Source organism: Marmota marmota, unplaced genomic scaffold, assembly GCF_001458135.2.
Source record: "Marmota marmota marmota unplaced genomic scaffold, marMar, whole genome shotgun sequence".
NCBI classification, from domain to species: Eukaryota; Metazoa; Chordata; class Mammalia; order Rodentia; family Sciuridae; genus Marmota; species Marmota marmota.
The window spans coordinates 40,846,865-40,869,844 of record NW_025999842.1 but is presented as its reverse complement, the minus strand read 5'-3'; the positions used below and the strand labels follow the sequence as shown (position 1 = coordinate 40,869,844).

Genomic DNA, 22,980 nt, shown 5'->3' with positions numbered 1-22,980 from the left:
TTTTTCTAATCAGAGTCTTTTGAATTTTTCACTCAGACCCATATTGAAAGCATAATATCTCTCCATCTTGCTTTCAATCTTGTGAAAATGCCTTCCCTTCTCTCCTTTATTCCAGCTATAAACATACACCATGAGTTCTTCACTCTTGGTCTCTTTTCACATGTTTTCTTATAGTATGTCATATGGCATTCATGTTTGTTGCTTAGCCTTTTTTTTCCTGTAATTGTTTTCTAAGTTTCCTTATTATTTCTGAAGTTAACTTTATCTTTTCTAAGACAGAAAAATCACTCAAAAGCCACCATATCCACAGTAGGTCAATAACATATCTTTATGGGAAGAAAGTGATCATTTGATTATTTTTAAACATATAATTTTATATGTGCTTTGTCATTGTAATACAGTACATACAGAGAAAGTTTTTGGTGTGTAAAAGATTAGTGGAGGCAGGATGGTATAGTGGGAGTAGCTCTAGGACAATAGAAATGAAGTGATCTACATTAAAGTTGCTAAACTTCTAAGTCTCAGCTTTAAAATAGAGTTGATGACAAGATATTGCATGACAATGTACAGGCTTGTTGTGAGACTCATGTAATATAATGTATGTGAAAATGCCAAAGAGACACCAAAACAAAATTTTAAATGTTGTCATCTGTGCCCTTGCTGTTTAAAGTGTGGTCCATAGGTCATCAGCATCTTCCGGTTGCTTGTAGGAAATGTAGAATCTTAAGTCCTAACAAGGACTGCTGACCAGGAATTTGCATATTAACAAGGTCCCTAATCATCCATATGCTCATTGAAACTTGAATAGAATTGTTCAAGAATCCATAGATACCTACTACCACCTTCTCTCCTGAGGGAGGAGGGGACATCAGGATCTCTCTTGCCACATGCTTGGCGACTTCAATGTGGACGTATTTGGTCCCTTTTTATATAATTTTCAATGTTTCATTCACTTTAGCTTCATTCCTAGATGTTAAATAGCCATGCCCAAAGCAATGTAAAATTGCTTTCTAACTAGCAGTGAGATCCTCACATGTGCTGTGAATTATAGACTTTGGTCATCCTAAAAATGACTATAGAAAACAGAGTGTGCTTTCCCTGAGACAGCATATGCAAAGTGGTACTGAGCCTACTTGTGCATTCATTTGCACTTAAAAGAAATAAATAAATAAGTATTTCATTAGAAGAACATGTATAAGAAGGGTAAACTGTCTTTATATTTTACCAACTGGGTAAAAAATTCCACAAACTCATTTAATGTGTTAGTAATAGAAAAACAGTATATGCTGGTACCTATTAGTCACCAGAATGACTATCACTTCTGAACTTCTAATTGATTATTCCATTAAATGTATGTCTTTCTTCTATAAGAATAAACATATTACAATACCTACTTAAAAGTTACCATAGTGATCCTGCAAAAGAATTAAATATATATTAGGTATTTTGCTACGTTTGGGGAATAAAATGATCTATAAGTTAACTTTCAAGAAATATACCAAGCAAAGATCATTACATGAACAGATAATGGCAATAGCAAGGAATAGTTAAAATCAAATAAGGAAATGATGTACAGAGTGTGCACACTTTGTGAATTCATACGGAAATTATTTCTTGTTGTTTAGCCTAGATGTTCAGGGAATAAGTGTCCAAAGTAGAAGGTATTATATTTGTCTTCAAAGATGGGTAAGATGAAGCTATCCTGGGTAGACACTCCAATGAGATTCACAGGAGCCATCATTACTGGTGGAAAGTGAAGCACTCTGGGAACTAGAAAATAACTCACTTGGTATCAAGTATGAAGCAGAGAATGGGAGGGGGGAGGCGAGAGGGCCATAGGAACAGAAAACCAACCATGGCTTCCCTTCCCTAGTTGCTTGTTCTTAACGGACTTTAGAAATAATTAAACATCTTTAAACAAAATGAGACACAAGTTTAAATTAATTTTCCAATTGCTTATTACAACTGAACATAGAGATTGGAAATAAAAAGAGTGTTGAGTTTTAGAAAATTGATTTCTGGGTTGTGAGAATATTGCACTGATTCTTGGAGCTATTAATCCTTATAGTGCACTAGTAGGAAAGAAGAGTGAGATTGTAGAAATAAAATAAACATTGACATAAATTGGGGGACAGAGGGAAATGGTGAGAAAAATCTAGGATAACTCTTAGGTTTCTGTTTTGGAATAATATGTGAACAGCAATGTAATTTACTGTGACCTGAATTTCTAAAAGAAATAACAAATTTAAAAAAGGAAGGTGTGCTTTCCCTGAGACAGCATATGCAAGGTGGTACCTGGCCTACCTGTTATGTAAAGTTTGGATATATTTTTTAGATATATTATTATTGGATTAGTTACTATATGTTAGGTGATATGGGAAATATAAAAATAGATTCTAAAACACAATCAAGTTCCTCTCCTCCTAAAGGGAGAATCATATGGTACTTGTTTGATATGCAAAAAAGTATATTAATGGGCACCTAGAGGCAGAATATAGCTAAAATTTGAAAGATCTCAGCACAGATATTCTAGCTAAAATGATCAGAGTTTTGAACATCTCCCATGGAGCATGTGAAGAGGGAGAAGGAACAAGAACTGAGGAAGCAAACCAGGAAGAACATTATTATTTAAGGAGTGGACAGAGGAGATGAAGATTTCAAAGAAGGAAGGAAGGGAGGGTAGGAGGGAGGGAGGAAGGGAGGATTGAAGAGGTAGACAAGTAGGTAGGTGGAGGGGGGGAAGGGAGGAAAGAAAGAGAAGGACAAGAGAGACATTGTCTTAGAATTTAGAGATACTGTCTCAGAAACCAGGGAGAAAAACAATTCCAGGAGGAGAAAACTGCCAAAGTGTTAAATGTGACAGAAATTGACAGTAAGGTAATGACTGAAAAGCATTCATTATAATGTATACAATGGAACCATTAATTATCTTAAGAGTGGTTTCAGTGGAACAGAATGAAAGTAAATCAAATTACTGCATGTTGAAGCTTTTTTTTAAGATCAAGAATTGAGGTCAGAAAATATTAGAACATTTTTTATACATATAGGCTATTATTTTAGCATTTTGTCAAAAGAAGAAAAAAGGGGCATTTTAGTTAGCAAAATATAATGGAATAGTTTTTTTTTTTTTTTTAAAGGAGGTGAGATAGCAGAGAGTTTTTGGTGGAAATGGTTCGTAACTTATCAAATATATTTATAGCAACTGTGTTTCCAACTTTCAACTTTATTGGGTTATAAAAGGGTATAACACATTTTAAATTCTAAAAACTTGAATTAAATCCTTCCTTCTAAAAGCGTATAACTTTATATAGTTCAGTTTAGCAATGACTATTGTTTTCAGGGTAGGGGTTCTGCAGTATTAGGAAGCTCTTCCTTGCACTTATGTTCCACTGAGGGCATTGCATAGGACACTAATTTCAATCAGTACATAAAAAAAAATTTGAGTTTCAATGAATTTGGTTCAAGATCTAACAATTAATCACATATATGAACTCATTAGGGAAGTATGATAGTAAAGAAACAAACTGAGTTTATTTCATGCAGTGTTTCTCAAATTTATTCCACTGTGTTTATTATGTAATATAATGGCAGTGTTAAGCTGAGCACACTGGGGAGCAATGATATCTTACTCTCATTTACTAAAAGGATTTGGAGAAGCAGCAGGGAAAACATGATAGGATTTTTAAAAATATAATGATAACATTTATTGAAGAAAATAAAAGCCTAAGTGAGAATGACTGGAAACATTATTCAAATTGAGCTGTAATTAGAAGAATTAATATATGTTAATATGTAAATACATTTATATTCAGATATTGTGGTTTAAAAGTTTTATTTAATTTATTTTTTTCTACAAATAAGAGGAAAGAAAAATCCTCTTTTTTTTTGCCTGTAACTTCTTTAAATTTTTGAAGACAGGGATAGAGATGATCATTTTCTTCCCATTTAAAAACATGGGTTAGAAAATATGCTGGAATGAAAAACAATCTACTGTTTTGTCACTAATATTTATAGAATAGCCACCAGGTATTTGCCATTATAATATATGAAAAAGGTTTATTTATAAGGAAACATAATAAATTGAGGAAGTTGTAATGATGTTAACCATGTTAGTTCACGGATATTTATTCAGTCTCTAGTAAGTCAAATCTTTAAAAAAATGGCTAATATTAGCAAAAGAAATAATCAACTACTCATAAGAATTCATAAACATATGTATGTAATCTAAATTTGACCTCATAATATAACATTATAAATTATCGTTAGGTTCCATTGTTTACAGAAGTTATAGGCAAAGAAACAGACTCAGAAAGATCAAATGTGCTTCTCCATTGCAACATTCATAGACAGGATGATTTGGCTTCTTTACATCTCAGTGATTTTACTCACATATTCAACTTGATTTCTGAGGAAGTGAAAGATCTACAGTATCACAACTGTGGTCTTTTATTTCAAGGTAAGTTTAAAAAGTGATGTATTTTACTCTTGCCAAAATATACGGAATATTACTCTACTACTAAGATATAAAATTTAAAACACTACTCTACTCTCAGAATGATATAAGCAGACATAAAAGGAGAAAGGGATGGGAAAGGGAAAAAAAGTTGGAGTTGTGGATTATTTTGAACTGGAAGTCTAAAGTAATACCTACACAATAAATCTAGATGATGTTAATAATAAATCAGGACAGTAAATTATATGTTCCTTGGGGTAAGATTTTTTTGTTGGTCTTTCCTCATGTCTAGAACAGTTTGTGGCATGTAAGAGGTCATCTTTGAGTGAGCAATGTAATGAGTTCTTTTATGTACTAAAATGGACTTCCAAATATTTTTCTTACTCTGTTAAGTGAAGAAATTATGATAAATTTTAAGGCATTTCAGCATGGTTCTTGGATAAAAAACAACATTACTATATTAGGTATAAATTATACTAGTAAGTACATGAGATAAGTTTGTAGAATAAGCATGTGGTTATCTTTGAAAACCTGACAAGGACACAATTATTGTTTTTTTGGCTTACAGAAACAAATGCAATTTTTATTTTGTATGACTCAAGTGTAAACTTATCTTCCAAAGGTCAGGCAAGAAAAAATGTATATATTTGTATATATGTATATATGTGTACATATATATCTTATAAGTATAAAAATAGATTTTCTATAAATATTTATAGAAAAATATATATCTATATATTTATATATTAATAGAATATATATATAAATACATATTTCTTATAAATACAAATATATATTCCTTAGATAAATGAGTATAGGACAGTTATATATTTTTTTCTCAGTGGAGCTGCATCAGGAATATTATGCAGGATCTGCAAGATCCTAGGTAAATATCCAAGTCATGTCTATTAAGAGAAAAAAGGAAAAATAAGGGTAGCTTCTTTAAAAATTATACAACTATACTCACCTATTGCTGTAAAGAAAATGTTACTGGCCGTTCTTCAGACAGTTCATCTTGTTAATGCAATAGTATTTTAGACCCCACTGAAAGTCATAATTTTTAGTATTTAGGATTTTCTCAGATGATTTTCTTCCCATTCTAATTTAAGCAAATAAAAAATGCTCTCTTTTGTTATTTTTTTTTTTTAATTCGCTAAAAATCTTCCTTTTCATTTTAACACAATCTAGAAACTAATGCAGAGGGAGTGGTAATGAGATTTGAACTGAGACCTTTTAGGGTAGCAAAACCAGTTTCTTAGAGCAGGTTTTATTGCTTGCCTTAGAGAAAGTTAGTATGGTTCTTTTAAATTAAATGAAAAACTTAGAAACTGTTTAGACAGTTATCAACTCTATTACAAAAGTTTCTGTTGCCTGGCTAATTTATGAGTTACTCTGACAGAACATTACAAAATTTACAAGTGTCAAGTGTTCCCCATGTAAACATATTACTTAGTTTATATCTTCTTTGCTATACTAAAATATGCAAGTTTCATTGATTACTAGAACTTAGTCTCCATCTTTTTCTTCTTATCTTTTTGTAATGCTTGACATAGTATCTGATTTTTAACTCAGTGGTCTTAGCTCAAATATTCTTTTATGTTTCACTTTAGTGGATTTATATAATTATATTCCTATACAGAAATATTTCTCAGGCTTGCAATAAAGTATTTCACAGTTGTTACATGCTTAAAAGAGAGCTGGTATTTAATAGTTGAATCATATTCCAGAGGAAAGTGTTTCAGAGGCCTTTGTGGGCAAGCATCGGGAATCTTCCCTTCTCTTTCACAAGCTATGCTGCTCAAATTAGCACTCAATATCAGAAAACATATTAACTAAGGAAATGTATTATTTCTTTGGATGCAGTTGACAACAAAAGAAATAGTAATTCACTACCTCTCTCTTCTCCTTTCATTTCCTTGCTTGGAGAACAGAATATTCTCACGCTCAGGCACTTAGCTTACAACAGATAAAACAACAGCAAACATGACAGGAGTAGTGTTTTGGGGACCCTGCCTGGCCTCTTTAGATATGCCTGCCCAGGTTCAGACATTTTAGTGTGCTTTTGTCTGGCCAAATCCTCTATCCTCATCTTATTTACTGACCAATGCCTGACCAAAAACAAGAATTGTATCTCACAGGTCTTAGGGGTTCATATTTTATTGTCTCATTTTTTTTCCCTAAGATTCACTTAAATGATCAGGGTGTGATGGGAAAGTGTGTAACGTGATAGAGTTTTGTAAATTATGTAATGAAAACATGCTGTGCCACGTGTTGCCAATCAGTTAAAAATTATCTTTAATGCATTTTCTATTCCAGGTCAAAAGACAACCCAATAGTCACTCTTAAACATGGTATAATTGTCTCTCCTTTTTAGGCAAAATAATCACGAAAATCACTAATGACAAATGCTATGTACAAAACTTGCATATGTTTTATTTTCACACATTCCAAAGCAAGATGATCACAACATAATTTTGAAAAATCTCTTACGTAGGGAGAAAAATGGAACATTTCTGTTAATGATATGTTCAATAAAAGGCTACAGAGCCAAAATAATTATTTTTTGTCACCCCTTCTCAAATAATTCAGCAGCATCTTGAATGAGTCAGTAGTGGGAACGCCTTTTGTGTGTGAATTTTTTGATAAGCAATATTCCATTTTATATGGTATATTCATTTATTCGCCGATGACAGTTGTTGGTTATGTGTGAGACAATGCACAAGAGCTAAAAAATCTTAAGGTAATAGTTGCAAACCTGTCTCTTCAATATCAAAATTGGGGGGGGGGGGGCAATGAATACAAATTTATAAGTTATTGGACATAATTTCAATGTACAGGAATGTTGGCTTGCATAGAATGCTGAAAGCACAGATTGGCTACTTTTTACCTGTCTTGGAAAGAAGTTTGTGTCTTTGTCCATTTTCTGTTACTATAAAAAAATACATGAAGCTGAGTAGTTTATTTAAAAAAAGAGGTCTATTATACTCTCAGTTCTGAATACCTAAATTATGGTACTTGGCATCTACTTGATGTCTGATGAAGGCTTTCTTTCTGCATCATGAAAGGGCACAGAACATCACATGAAAAGACTTAGAAAGAGTTTGGTTTTATAGGAAAGCCATACTTCTGATAATACATTAATTCAATAACTCATTAATTTTTGAATGATTAAGCCACTCATGAGTGCAGAGCTGTAACGACTAGTTATATTAATAGTCCCATTTGATATTACCTCTGAATACTTCACAATAGGAATGACTTTTCAACATGCATTTCAGTGGAGACACTAAAACTATAGCAGTCAGGAAAAGCTTCTACAGGGAAATATAGGTTGAACTGAGTCTTAATAAATCAACAGGTATGGTGGGAAGTGGCAAAAAGAGGGAAAGAATAGGAGATGAGAAAAGAAACAAGGGAATGAAAATGCTACCTTTGAGGATACATTGGAGACAGAAACTGAAGGGAATGGACAAATGTGGACACACTTAATACATACTTAGGAAATAAAATCAGTAGGACTCTTTGGATAATTGAACAGTGATAGAGAGAATGGAGAGGAATCCTGGATGATCTCTAGCCTCCTTGATAAAATAGCGGATAGAATTTTGTATCATTTACTAACTTAGGAAATGTGCTTGGCAGAGGAAAAAGTAAGTAGATCATAAGTTCAACTTTGAATTTTAAGGTTTGAATTCCCTGATACATATACACTTTTCTTTACAATGTGGATCAGTAATAGAATAAACACAATTATTCTTTTATATTCTATTCTTACCCATGTTTTCAAATAAAATATGTAATATCAGGAATTACTATCCTTGTTTTAATTGATAGATAAGCTGGTAAACTAAATATTCTTTAAGGTTTAATTACTTAGCATGTACCAAATGCTGTGTCAATGATTGTTGAAGGAATGATGGAATAATCGAATAGTTATGGGCACAATTGTTAATAGTATAACATGTTTGTATTTAAAAAAGTCTTCAAACATGTTCTCTATCAGTTTCCTATTGACTTCCTCCAATCTCTGATGTTTGATCATGGTGACAACAAAATCTTTGTTGCTAAATAGTTTTGTCAACATCACCTCAAGCCCTGTTGAGGCACAGGACCAAAATATCCCCTGATTACTCATTTGAGCAAAACATAAGATCATTCTGAGAAGAATCATGAGAATAGAATGGTTAAGAGTAGAATACTTGAATAGTGACTAAATATATTCCATAGAAATTTATTGCAGTACAACTGAAGAAACAACAAAATAAACTTTCCTAGGAAACTTAGCACAATGCACAGCCAATGACTATAAAAAGACACATCAGTCACAGGCCTTGGCAGCAGACCTTAATCAAAGAAACCTCTCAAACACCATCTTATCATACTGTTAAGTATAGCTGCTTTTTTAAAATAAAGGAAACTATGAATAACATTTTACTTCTATCAAATCACATTTTAATCTATTCTAAAAGAAAATTCCTCCAGGAATTTAGTTCTAATTTTCAGAGGCAATTCTTACTTACCAAATAGGTCTCAGAAGAATAAAGGGCAGTTTTCAAAGCCTTACCATCTCTTCTTCCAATTTCCAGTACTATATAAATAAGATTAACCCTCACATACTTTCCAATTAAATATCTAAAAATACATTTGTGAAATATGATGAATAATAATATTTCGATACAGTAAAACTGCCACTGTATGAAAATTCTTCTGTAGTAAAAAGAAGAATTTTTGTTTATTCAAATTCACATGTTAATCAGATAGTATTTTCTTTAAGAGTTTTGTAATATTTTTATATTTAACATTTATAATTCCTCCATTTTAATTCTGATAACTAAACATAGAGCCACATAAAACATGTAGTTGAAAAATAGCTTCTAATAAAATGTAATAAAATTTCTAATTTGATTGAAGGATCCTAAAAAAATTCTTATGATATTTTCTAAAATCTCCCAAATGAATTGATCATTCCATATATGTGGTACAAATTTGAATATTAATTTTCAAGTCAATTTAAGTGGCAAAGTGGTTGTTAGAGGTTCTTTCTGGCTAATGTGTATGTCTACATCAGAGCCAACTTCTGTTCTGTACTGAATGGCCCTGGGCAAAGATTTATCTGGAACAGACTCAATGGTCTTGAAAACAGTCTTGTTAATATGCCCTTATACTTAAATATACTCCTGTAGCAAAAAGATTCTGTCAGGAACTGAGTAAACAGATCTCCTAAACTGTAACAAACCAAGGGAAGAATCAATGGTGCAATGTTTCAGGTGGATTTTTATTTGACTGTGACTCCTTATGAAGTGATTTACTCTTTAGATTCAAATTAATGGATTTTAAAGTTTCTACTTACCATTCATACACATTTGTTTACTTTAATTGACAGACATTTATTGTGGGTATTTATGGGATACAATGGAGGGTTTTGATCTCTTTACTGCACAAAGACACTCTGTCATACTAATTAACATATCCATCACTTCACCAACTTATCCTTTTTCTATGGTGACAATAATAAAAGTCTAAATCTTTTTGAAATATGCATTATTATTAATTCTGGTAATCATACCATGCACTAGATAAACAAAACTTATTCTTCCCAGTCTAATGAAACTTTGTGTCTTTCAATCAAAACTCCCCCTTTCCAATCCCTTTTCTTTCCCAGATTTCTATTATCCATTCTTATGACATTTACTTTTTCAGATTCTGTATATAAATGAGATCATACAGTGTAGTCATGTGTCACTTAACTCTCAGAATATGTTTTGAGAAATGTGCTGTTAGTCAATTTCATTGTGTGTGAACCTCATGGGGTATATTTATATACACTAGATGGTATCACCTGCTATATACCTAGGTTATATGGCACCGACTTTTGTTCCTAGGTCACAAGCCTGTTCAGCATGTTACAGCACTAACATGTTACTCTAGCCAACAATCATGCAATGGTAAATACTTTTATATCTAAACAAATATAAACATGGGTAAGCCACAGGAAAAATACAGCATAAAAGGAAAAACTGCACATCTACGTAGAATACTTACCATGAATGAAACTTACAGGACAGGAATTTGCTCTGTGTGAGTTGATGAATGCATGGTGGGTGCATGTGAAAGTGTAGGGCATTACCCATCACTACTGTAGGCTATACCTACTGTACATTTGGACTACACTATGCTATTTTTAAATATTTTTAATTTCTTCAATAATAAATAAACTTGAACTTACAGAAGTAACAACATTACTTTATAACATTTTAATCTTTTAATATTTTGATTCTTACAGTAGCATTTGGCTTAAAACAAGAATTTTAAAGGCATTCAAATATTTTGTATCTTTATTCTACAGGCATTTTTACATTTTAAAAAAGTATAAAAATATTTTTTTTTTTTTTTTTTGCTTGAAAACTAAGACACAAGCACACTCATCAGCTTAGGCCAACACAGGATCAAGCTCATCAGCGTTAATGACTTTCACCTCCACATATTGTCCCACTGGCGGGTCCTCAAAGACAGTGACATGCATGCCGTTGTCTTCTCCTATAATAACAATGCTTTCTGTGGAATACCTCCAGAGGGATCTGTGTGGAGCTTTCCCATGGTAAACTTTTTTTGAACACCTTGAAGAAGGATACACTCTAACAATAAAAAGTATGGTATTATAAACACATACATCAGTAGCATAGTGGTTTATTATTGTTACCAAGTATTATGCACTGTACAAATTATATGTACTACACTTTTGTAGGACTGGCAGCATAGTAGATTTGTGTATCCTAGTATCAGCACAAACGTGAAGAATGCATGTGCTGTAACATCACAAAGCAATAAGAATTTTTCAGATTCTATATTCATCTTATAAGACCATCTTCATATATACAATACATTATTGATACAAATGTCTGTGTGCAAGAGAGAGAACTCAAATTACTAACATACAGGATGAAAAAGGCAATATCAAAACATATCCTACAGAAATACAGAAGACAATTAGAAATTANAGACTGTGGAACCAACCCAGATGCCCTTCAATAGATGAATGGATAAAAAAAATGTGGCATTTGTACACCATGGAGTATTACACAGCACTAAAAAATGACAAAATCATGGCATTTGCAGGGAAATGGATGGCACTAGAGCAGATTATGCTTAGTGAAGCTAGCCAATCCCTAGAAAACAAATACCAAATGTCTTCGTTGATATAATGAGAGCAACTAAGAACAGAGCAGGGAGGAAGAGCAGGAAGAAAAGATTAACATTAAACAGAGTCATGAGGTGGGAGGGAAAGGGAGAGAAAAGGGAAATTGCATGGTAATGGAGGGAGACCCTCATTGTTATACAAAATTACATATAAGAGGTTGTGAGGGGAATGGGAAAATAAACAAGGAGAGAAATGAATTACAGTAGATGGGGTAGAGAGAGAAGATGTGAGGGGAGGGGAGGGGGGATAGTAGAGGATAGGAAAGGTAGCAAAATACAACAGTTACTAATATGGCATATGTAAAAATGTGGATGTGTAACGGATGTGATTCTGCAATCTGTATTTGGGGTAAAATTGGGAGTTCATAACCAACTTGAATCTAATGTATGAAATATGATATGTCAAGAGCTTTGTAATGTTTTGAACAACCAATAAAAAAATAATAAAAAAACTGTCATTGAAAAAAAAAATGTGTGCAAAATACTATTGTATGTTTCTTTTTTAGTGTAATATCCTTCAGTTTCATCCATGTTCTCATGAATTACCGAATTTCCTTCTTTTTTAAAGATTTTATAGTGTTTCACTCTTTGTATGCATATGTATATACATACACCATATTTTTTCCATTCTTTCATTCATTTATCTGCTGACAACACTAAGTTGCTTCCATAGCCTCGCTATTGTGAACAATGCTGAGATATGATCAGGAGAGTACAGATATCTTTTCAACATGTCAATTTTAATTCCTTTGCATGTACATCCAGAAGTGGGACCATTGGATCACATGATATTTTTTTTTTTTTTAGAATCTCCACATTATTTTCAAAAATGGCTATTCTAGGGCTGGAATGAGGCTCAAGCGGTAGCGTGCTTGCGTGGCATGCTCGGGCCTCAACACCACATAAAAATAAAATAAAGATATTGTGTCCACCTAAAACTAAATGGCTATTCTAGTTTACATTCCCACAAATAAGGTACAAGAGTTCTGTTTTCTTCATATCCTCACAAACTTGTCATTAATTGTTCTTTTTGACAATAGTCATTCTAACAGGTATGAGGTGGTATCTAATTGTGGTGATAATTTGCATTTCTAAGAGGATTAGATATGTTACATCTGTTGGCCGCTTATATCTCTGTTTTTGAGAGTTGTCTGTTGAGATCCTTTGCCCACTTTTAAATCAGACAATTTGTTTTCTTTCCACTGAGTTGTTTGAGTTCCTTGCGTTTTGTGAGTATTAGTCCCTTATCAGATGTGTGGCTTGCATACATTTTCTCCCAGTCCATAGGCTGTCTCTTTACTCAGTCGTTTCCTTGTTGGGAAGAAACTTTTTAGTTTGATGCAATTCCACTTGTCTATTTTTGCTTTTGTTACCTCTGTTTTTGTGATACTATCTAATAAGACATTGCCCAGACCAATGTCATAGTTTCACCCAATGATTTTTACAGTTTCAGTTCTTATATTTCAGTCCTTAATCCATTCCATTTTCAGTTAATTTTTGTATATGATATTAAGTAATGCCCCAATAATGTTCTTCTGCTTGTGAATATCCAGTTTTTCCAAAACCATTTATTGAAGAGACTGTCCTTTCCCCATTATGTGTTCTTGGCACCTTGATTAAAAATAAATTGACTAAATACTTGAGTCTATTTGGAGGATTTCTATCCTGTTCCATTTGTTGAAATGTATGTTTTCATGCCAATGAAATGCTACAGTGTTTTGATTATAGTAGCTTTGTAATATATTTCAAAATCAAATGACACATTTGACGTTGTATTTTGCTTAAGATTGCTTGGGTATTCAGGGTGTTTCCTGGTTCCATACAAATTTTAGGGTACTTTTTTATATTTCTTTAAAAATGACACTGGCATTTTGGTAGAGATTTACTGAAGATCAAAATTAACTTCAAAAAAATGCATGTATACATAATTTTAGACCTGGATGAGATTTTAGACACCAACTCATCTAATTTGCTTCATTTCTTTTCTTTCTGGAAAAAGACCTGAAAGTTTAAACAGTATCTATGTCAAGGTTACATAGCAAATACATGTCTGAATGAAAAATAGAACCCAAGCTTTCATAATACTTATCTCTTGCTAGTCCAAAAGTACTGCAGAATAAATCATTTCTGATTGTAGTACATCAAATTTCATTATTTTGATCAGTATTATTTTCAGAATTTTCTTAACTTTGTAAATTTAGATAAACTATTCTTTTGTACTCATAGTTTCAACCTATGGCTTTTATCATTTGTATATAATATTTTAGAATATTTTTAATTTTGATTTATTTTCTTTTATTTTTTTCATACATTGAATGTATTTTTAAAAGCCTATAGTAGGAATATAAATGGGAAATATTATATAGATATTTCAAATAATTTGGAAAAATATGGAATATATGAAAAGCATAATAAACATATAAAACTAAAATCCCTGTAATTAAAATAAACATGAGTGTGTGTGCATATGCATATTTTTTACATTGTTTCTATTTGAAATACATTTCTTCATGTAGTCAACAACTACCTCTGTAAGAATATGTGTTACTCTTTGATTTCCTTTATAAATTAAATAATTCTTGTTATATGAATTTGATTTCACATCATACCCTTTTTAGATCTCATTTTTAAATGTCTGAATAGAATATTACTGTCATTGAGATTAAAAAGGTGACACACTATAATCAACACATTCATGCTCCATTTTTAGCTTTTCTCATTTATGTTCCAATAGATTGATAGCTTTCTCTCTGATTTTAATTAAACTTTATTTTCAGAGATGTGTCATCAACAATTAGTTGTGATTCAGAACTGTGAAAAATAGCCATACCTGTATGCTAAGTGAATGCTGTCAACAAATGTAACAATGGTTATCAACAGTAGTTTTCAAACTTCAACATGCAGTATATTATGTTATATCTGGAAAGTTCAATTAATATTGCTAATAATTTCCATGGTGATGTTGCTGGAGAATCACTGCCTTAAAATTTCTCCTCCAACAGAAAAATCTACACTTATCCCTATGATTGTTGCCTAAACATGGACCTTAAGGAATATATATGCCAGACCATGGATAGACAAACAAACATGCTCTGTGTTCATTCATGTATTCATACCTATGTTCACCTGTTTAGTCAGATTTTAACATGGTCCATTATGCTCTTAACTAAATATAATAAACTGGGAATATAACAAGCTAAGTGATATTTATATTCTGTTGGTGAGATTTCATCTTTAAGATATCCTTATTGTTCCTTACCTATGTGCCTTACACATTGATAATGAACAAATTACTAAAAAGTATATCTTACACCCACTGTATCTTGGCATGTGTTGATTTAATTCTCTTAGGAAAATAATTGCTTGCTTATGTGATAATCAGAATCACCTGAAAAAGCTGCTAAATAGCAAATTTCTGGGCCTTGCCTCTGGAGTTTATGGTTCAGTAGGGTGAGGTCCATGAATCTGCCTTTCTAACACATTCCCACTTGTTGGTGCTGCTCTGGGAACTGTACTTTGATCTGAACAGACAAGGGCTTCTCAGTGGACAAACTCACAGCAAAAACCACCTTAATGATTTATGAAGGTTAGCATTTATTGTTTTAGAAAATCAGAATGCTACTCTAGATCACTTCCAAGGCCCTTCAAGGCTTAAAACTCTCTCATTGTGTGTTCTAAAATTTGTAAGATTCTATTGCTCTTATAGTGAATTCTATCTTATACTCATCTTTAAATACTATTTTAATGATACTTTATATAAGATTACCCAAATAAATTTTTTTCAGTAAAAATCTTCATCTGTCTTATGTACCTAAAATAATGTCACGTTAATGAATTTTATAAATCTCCAATATTCTAATGATTACTTCAATTTCTTGACAAAATTAAAGTATAATAAATTTGGGGAGGAACTAATTCATTCCTTAAATTCAGTAATAAGGCAGTTTCAGTGATCTATTTAACCACATTATGAATTTTTTTTTAAAGAGAGAGAGAGAGAATTCCTCAATATTTATTTATTTTTTTAGTTATTGGTGGACACAACATCTTTGTTTGTATGTGGTGCTGAGGATCGAACCCGGGCCACACGCATGCAAGGCGAGCACGCTACCGCTTGAGCCACATCCCCAGCCCACATTATGAATTTGGTAAATAATTTTGTGGACATTTTGTTTCCTAGTTATAATTGGGAATTTTATATTTCTTAAATTCAAAATTCAAATTCTAAACAATTCAGTGAGGAGTAGGTTCTAGAGCACTCATAAGAGAACTCTACATGTCTATTATGTTATAGATGATCAAAAAGTTTCAGGTAAATATAACACATTAAATCATTTTATTAATAAATTAATATATTAATTTCTTTTAAAAATAAGTTAAGCTATTTATGAACATGTGAATCAGAAAATCATTAAATCAAACTATTTCACTACTGATCATGGTGAAACAACTACTCACGTTAGAGAAACTTGTTCTAAAGACGATTATATATTAGCCTTTATTATCATTACTAACTTTAATGATTCCTGGACTAAAGTGTGAATAGGCTGAACCTACATATATAATATATTATGTGTTCTTATTAGTTACACATGATAGTAGAATATATTCTGACATACATATATGGAGTATAACTTCTTATTCTACTGGTTGTACATGATGTAGTATTACACTGGTTGTGTAATGCATATAGGATAGTTATGTCTGATTTATTCTACTGTCTTTTATATTCCCATGCCCCTTCTTTTCTCCCCTTTGTCTAATCCAATAAACTTTTTATTATTCCCTATCCCTGCCCCCTTATTGTAAGTTAGTAGACCCATACAAGAGAGAATATTCTATCTTTGGATTTTGGGGATTGGCTTATTTCACTTAGCATGATAGTCTCCAGTTCCATACATTTACAGATAAATACCATAATCTCATTGGTCTTTATGGCTGAGTAATATTCCATTGTGTGTATATACCACATTTTCTTTATCCAATGAAGGGCACCTAAGTTGGTTCCATAGTTTAGCTATTGTGAATTGAGCTGCTGTAAACATTGATGGGGCTGTGTCACTGTAGTATGCTGATATTAATTACTTTGGTATATGGTAAAGAGTAGGATAACTGGGTCAAATGATGGTTCCATTCCAAGTTTTCTGAGGAATCTCCATACTCCTTTCCTTAGTGGTTGCACCAATTTGCAGTCCCACCAGCAATGTATGAGTGTATCTTTTCCCTCATATCCTTACCAACATTTACCGTTGCTTATATTCTTGATAATTGTCATTCTGACTGGAGTGAATGAAATCTCAGTGTAGTTTAAATTTGCATTTCTGTAATTGCTAGTTATGTTGAACTTTTTTTTCATATATTTGTTGATTAATCTTATTTCTTTTTCTGGGAAGTATGTGCTCACTTCCTTTGCCCATTTATTAACTGGGTTATTTGGGGTTTTTGGTGAAAAAAATTTTAAAGCATTCTCTCTGAAGACAGTGATGCCCTCTTTTACCAATTTTATTCATCCTTGTCCTTGAAACTCCAGCCAGAGCAATTAGACAGGGGAAATAAATTAAAGGGATACAAATAGGAAAAGAAGAGCTCAAAGATCCCTATTTGACAATGACATGATTCTATACTTACAAGACCAAAAATATTCCACCAGAAAACTTCTAGAACTCATAAATGAATTCAGCAGAGGAGGGGATATAAAATTAAGATACATAAATCAATGGAGTTCCTATACATATGTGATGAATCTACTGAAAGAGAAATTAGTAAAACTATCCCAGTCACAATAGCCTCAAAAAAACCCACAAAATATTTGGAAATCAATCTAACAAAAGAGGTGAAAGACTTCTACAGTGAAAACTACAGAATACTAAAGAAAGAAACTGAAGAAAACTTTAGAAATTTCTCCTATGCTCTTGGGTAGGCGGAATTAACAATGTCAAATGGCCATATCACTTAAAAGTATTATAAAAATGTAATGAAATCCCTATTAAAATTCCAATGAATAATTTATAGAAATAGAAAAAAAAAACAATCATGAAATTCATTTAAAAAAATAAGAGAAGTAGAATTACTAAAGAAATCCTTAGCAAGAAAAGTGAAGTGGGAGGCATCACAATACCAGCCTTAAACTATACTACAAAGCTATAGTAACAAAAATGGCAAGGCATTGGCACCAAAATAGACATGTAGACCAATGGTACAGAATAGGGACTCTCTGACAAACCCATATAAATATAGTTATCTCACACTAAACAAAGCAGCCAAAAACATACATTATAGAAAAGATAGCCTCTTCAACAAATGGTGTTGGGAAAACTGGATATCTATATGAAGCAAAAAGAAATTAAACCCCCATCTCTCCCCTGCAAAAAAAAAAAAAGAAACTCACTCAAAGTAGATCAAGGATTTAGATAATAGACTAGAGACCCTGAACCTAATAGAATAAAGATTAGTTCCAAATCTCCACCATGTCAGCTTAGGAACTGACTTCCCTAACAAGACTCCTAAAGTGCAAAAAGTAAAATCAAGAATCAACAAATGGGATGAAATCCCATTAAAATGCTTTTTCATAGCCAAGGGAACAATCAAGAGTAATAATATGAAAAGAGAACCTACAGAATGGAAGAAAATATTTTCCACCTGAACCTCAGGTGGAGCATTAATCTCCAGGATATATAAATAACTCAAAAACCAAATAACACAATTAATAAATGGGCAAAGGAATTCAACATGCATTTTGTATTCTAATGCAAGTTTCTTTTTCTAGTATAAGGGATTGAACACAGCACATATGTTAGGAAAGTACTCTATCACTGAGCTTTATATTGACCCTTTTAAAAAATTATTTTGTATTATTTTATTTATTTGTTTGTTTGTTTATATTTTCATACTGGGGACTGAATTGAGAGGCACTCAATCACTGAGACATATCCCCAGCCTTTTTTTATGTTTTATTTGGAGACAGGGTCTCACTTTGCTGAGGTTGGCTTTGAACTCACAATCCTCCTGCCTCAGCCTCCCAAGTGTGCATCAACCATGCCCAGCTTTAATTTTGTTTTGAGGCAGGATCTGGCTAAGGTGCCCAGGCTTGTATTGAACTTGTGATCCTTCTGTTTCAGCCTCTGGAGTAGCTGGGATTATATGTGTATGCCACCATGCCTGGCTCTAATGCAATTTATAAATTTGTGTTTTCCTACATTTATTTTTTTCTTTGCTCAATTTCTCTATTTATTTATTTTATCTTGTTCTAATTATTTTAGTTATTTATATAATGAACAAAAATACTTGAGTCCCTATTATTAAATCATGTAATGGGCATTGTACTGATTACTTCAATTCAATGATGGATACATATGACCTTTGTCCTCAAATATCTCACAGCCTAGAAGAGAAGACATTCACTTAAGTTGGTATTTATAGTAGAATGGTACGAACATAATGGTAAGGAAGTTTATAAAATAATATTATTTTATAAATGGGAAAAACAAACCAAATACATCAAATAATTTTTCTGAGGAAAAATAATTAAACTAACTGCTAGGTAGAATTTAAACAAATAAAAAATAAGGAGAATAAAGCTCTAATGGAAAAAAATCCAAAGAATGTTTAAATAAATTGAGAGCTAGTTCATGTTTGTGGATGTGAAGTTCAGTATTGTTAAGATGTCAGTTCTCCCCATTCTACATCAATGCGATGATCTTCACCTAAATCCTACAAATGACTGGGTATGGTAGAGCATGCCTGTAATCCCAGCAATTTGAGAGGCTGAGGCAGGAAGATTGCAAGTTCTCTGCCAACTTTCATTGCATAGTGAGACCCTGTCTCAAAATTAAAAAAAAAAAAAAGTTTTAAAAGTGGTTTGTATATGTAGCTCAGAAGAAGAACATCCCTGAGTTCAGTTCAGTCTCTAGTACCTACCCCTGCCAAAACAACAACAACAACAACAACAACAACAACAAAACAATCCTGAAATAATTTTGTGGGCATTAACAAACCAATTCTAAAATTTATGAGGGATACAAAATGACCCCCAATATTAAATATGATACTAAAGAAAAAGAACAACACCCAACTTTACTTCTTATTATAAAGCTTTCATATTCCTGCCATTGTTTTCCTGGACTCAGTTAGACCCCTTGTGTTCATATGCAGTTTGTGCTCATCTGACTTATGACATCCTTCCACAAGTCTCCAGAACTGTGTTTCTCCCCTCCGCAGCTCTCCATTTTATGCTATTCTTCCACTTTTATTCTAGCAATATAGGTTTCTTTGCACTCCCAGCTCCGCCTCATCTGCTCAGGAATCTTCTGGGTACTCAAAGCAGTAAACTGAAGCAATCTTAGAGTATGTCCCCTTTGTTTCTGGTCCCTCAAGCTTTTCTCTTCTTTGTTGTCTGAGGTCCAGCCTCTTTTGAAACATTGTTTCACAAACTTCTTTCTGGTTTCTTTAGATTCCAGTGCCAGAAGTAATTAGGTCCCTGCTTTTGTGTTTTAGCTAGAAGTGAAAGTCCCCAGGACACTTTTGAGAATGAAGAAAGGCAGTATTAATATTCATCCCCAAACAATAGAATGTGTTATGCTCATCCTTCTCTGAAGTCAGGTGAACAGGGATTTAAAAAGAAGGAGAGAGTGATCAATATGATTCAGTATATCCATTGTTTTGGCAAGTAGTGGAGAAATTTGAGACCAGAGAGTCTTGATAAATAGAATGGTTAGATTAAATGTAGATTACAGTGAAGTGATGATTAAATAAGAGCCAAGACATGAAAATAGCAAAGGAAGATGAGTTGAGTAGTGATGGAAATGTATTAGATAACATTTGTAAAGGAGCAAAGAATCAATGGAAGGTGGTTTTGTTCTCTGTGCAAACCTTCATTGTTATAAAAAGGAAAGAAAATTAAAACTGACTGTGAACAGAAAATGAGTGACAATGACCTATAGACCAGTCACCAGTTTCTGTAAATAAAGCCATTGCTATTCATTTACAGTATTGTCTATGGCTGCTTCTGCCCTATACAGCACAGATGAATTAATGTGACAGAGGTCAAATAGTCCCCAACCTGAGAACATGGATGATCTGACCTTTTACAGAAAAGGCTTTCCAATCCCTGCATCAACTACTTAACATGCAATAAGCATCTATTTCCAGTAGTCCAGAACTCCCAATTCAGCAGGAATCCTTTAAAATGTTATTATGCTGACACAGATGACACATTGATAATTTTATGGAAAATGAAAACAGTAGTCTTGTATATTTCATCTACGCATAATGAAAGTTTAAAAGTAATTTCTCAAATTAAATTATGTGTGTTCTTTCTTAATATCACAAAATAAAATTATCATTGCACATACAATTTTGTGGGCAACTTATTTTTAAAATTACAATAGATTTTATTATTTAAAATAAATTTTTTCTTAATAACTTGGCCATGAATGTTGAATTATAGGTATCTATGATTTCAATAAGGAAGTGTAGCTGGGATTTATATCATTTAATTTTCAATGTGAAATATATAGTTTTCTATCATATTTCATAATGTGATTTTGATAAGCAGTGTCTGACTCAAACTTTAATATTTTTTCAACTTTTTCTAGGCAAGGATGTCAAGCCTAAACCTCCACGTATGTTATATGCATGTCAAATAAATAAAACAAATCTTAAATACATGTTTTTATTCATACTCTGATTCCACATTGAATATTTTGCTTAAAGTAAAGCATTAACTGTTTTGTCTAGAAAATGTTCTTATTACCTTAAGTGTAATTCTGAGAATATGCCGTGCTGAAATTTTCTTTTATTTTCCGTGTACTGGAGGTATAATCCAATAATGTTGCTAACCTTGTTTTACAAATCTTAGCTCACATTTCCATTTCTCCTCAAAATACTTCTTATTTTGGTTGATAGTGAGAGAGCTTTACTTGTCTTTTATATTAATTTGCCATAATCCTAAGAAAAATAAAATATGACAGATTAAAACACAATGAATAATGTCCTATACATGCATGAGTATAGGAAATTAACAATTTATATAATCATTATAACTAATATTTGTCTATATTTTTAGAGCCACAGGAAAAGAAAGAAGAGAAAACAGGTTTGTATATAGTTGTGTATAAATCTATGCATACATTGTACAATTTATAATGAATAATACAATTCTTTGCAATGTTATGCCCCAAAAGAGATATTACGTCAAATTTTATTGTGAACAACTTAAAAATACATATTTATCTAAGCTATTCATTCACAGAAGAAAACAGAAAACATCTTTTTTAATGTACATGAAATCTGAGTTTTGTATGGTTCAGAAGAAGCGATTGACTGATAGACTCTTATAAAACTGCATTTTTTTTTTGATACTTTTAGGACACATTCTACCAGAAAAAAATAGCCCCTCTCATTCTTTTCTTTTTCTGGACTTTTGAGCAAAATGAACATTTCTGGGGCTGCAGTAGGCAACAGAAAATTTTTGAAGGAAAAAAAAACCACAGAAATCTAATTTTGAAAACATTTAAAATTTTAGCTCATGTTTCCTAATTGTATTTATGTCATAGGGTGTCTGCAATAAAATACCACATACTGGGTGGCTTTAAAAATAGACACTAATTCTCTTTCAATTCTGTGGGGTAGAAGCCCAAAAATCAAGGTAGGTCATGTTTCTCTTGAAACTTGAAGAGACGAATCCTTGCTCATCTTTTCTGGATACTGGTGCCAGCAATCTTTGGTGTTGCTTAGCACGCAGATGCATCCTTTCAATCTCTGCCTTCTTCATCACATGCCATCTTCTCCCTCTGTGCTTCTGTCTCTGTATCTCTTCCCCTCTTCTCATATGTATACTAGTCATCATGCACTAAGGACCCCATACTCCTCCATAATGACATCTTAACTATTTACATCTGCAATGACCCTATTTATAAATAAGATAACCTATGCGTGTTAGGACTTAAGCATCTTTGGGGAAGACACAATTCATTCTATAAAAGTTTCACCCTTTGCCTCTTGTCTTTCATATGGACAAAATACATTCCTCCCATCCCTACATCCTTAATGTCTTAATCATTATAGTATCAACTCTTATGTCTAGAATGTCATCCAAAATGGTAACAAACAAAAACTTCCAAATTTAATTATTTAAGTTATTTCAATTAGTTATGGGTCAATCTTGGAATATGATTCTTCCTGTACAAAAATTCCTTTCTACCTGTGCACCTGTAAAGCCATAAAAAAATTATCTTCTCCCAAATAAAATGGTGAGATAATCATAGGCTAGACATTCCCATTCCAAAGGGGAAACTGGAAGAAAATAAAAGGGTAGTCAGTTTCAAACAAAT

General features: G+C 32.4%; 1 protein-coding gene across 1 annotated transcript in view; it reads left to right on the top strand.

Moving 5' to 3' along the window:
• The window catches only part of LOC107155096 (triadin-like), a 149,375-nt gene that overhangs the window by 77,853 nt on the left and 48,542 nt on the right, over positions 1–22,980 (top strand). The window contains exons 10-11 of the mRNA XM_048800416.1: positions 21,244–21,270; positions 21,714–21,743. Of these exons, the coding sequence (XP_048656373.1) occupies positions 21,244–21,270; positions 21,714–21,743 (57 nt within the window). The remainder of the gene's footprint in view (positions 1–21,243; positions 21,271–21,713; positions 21,744–22,980) is intronic.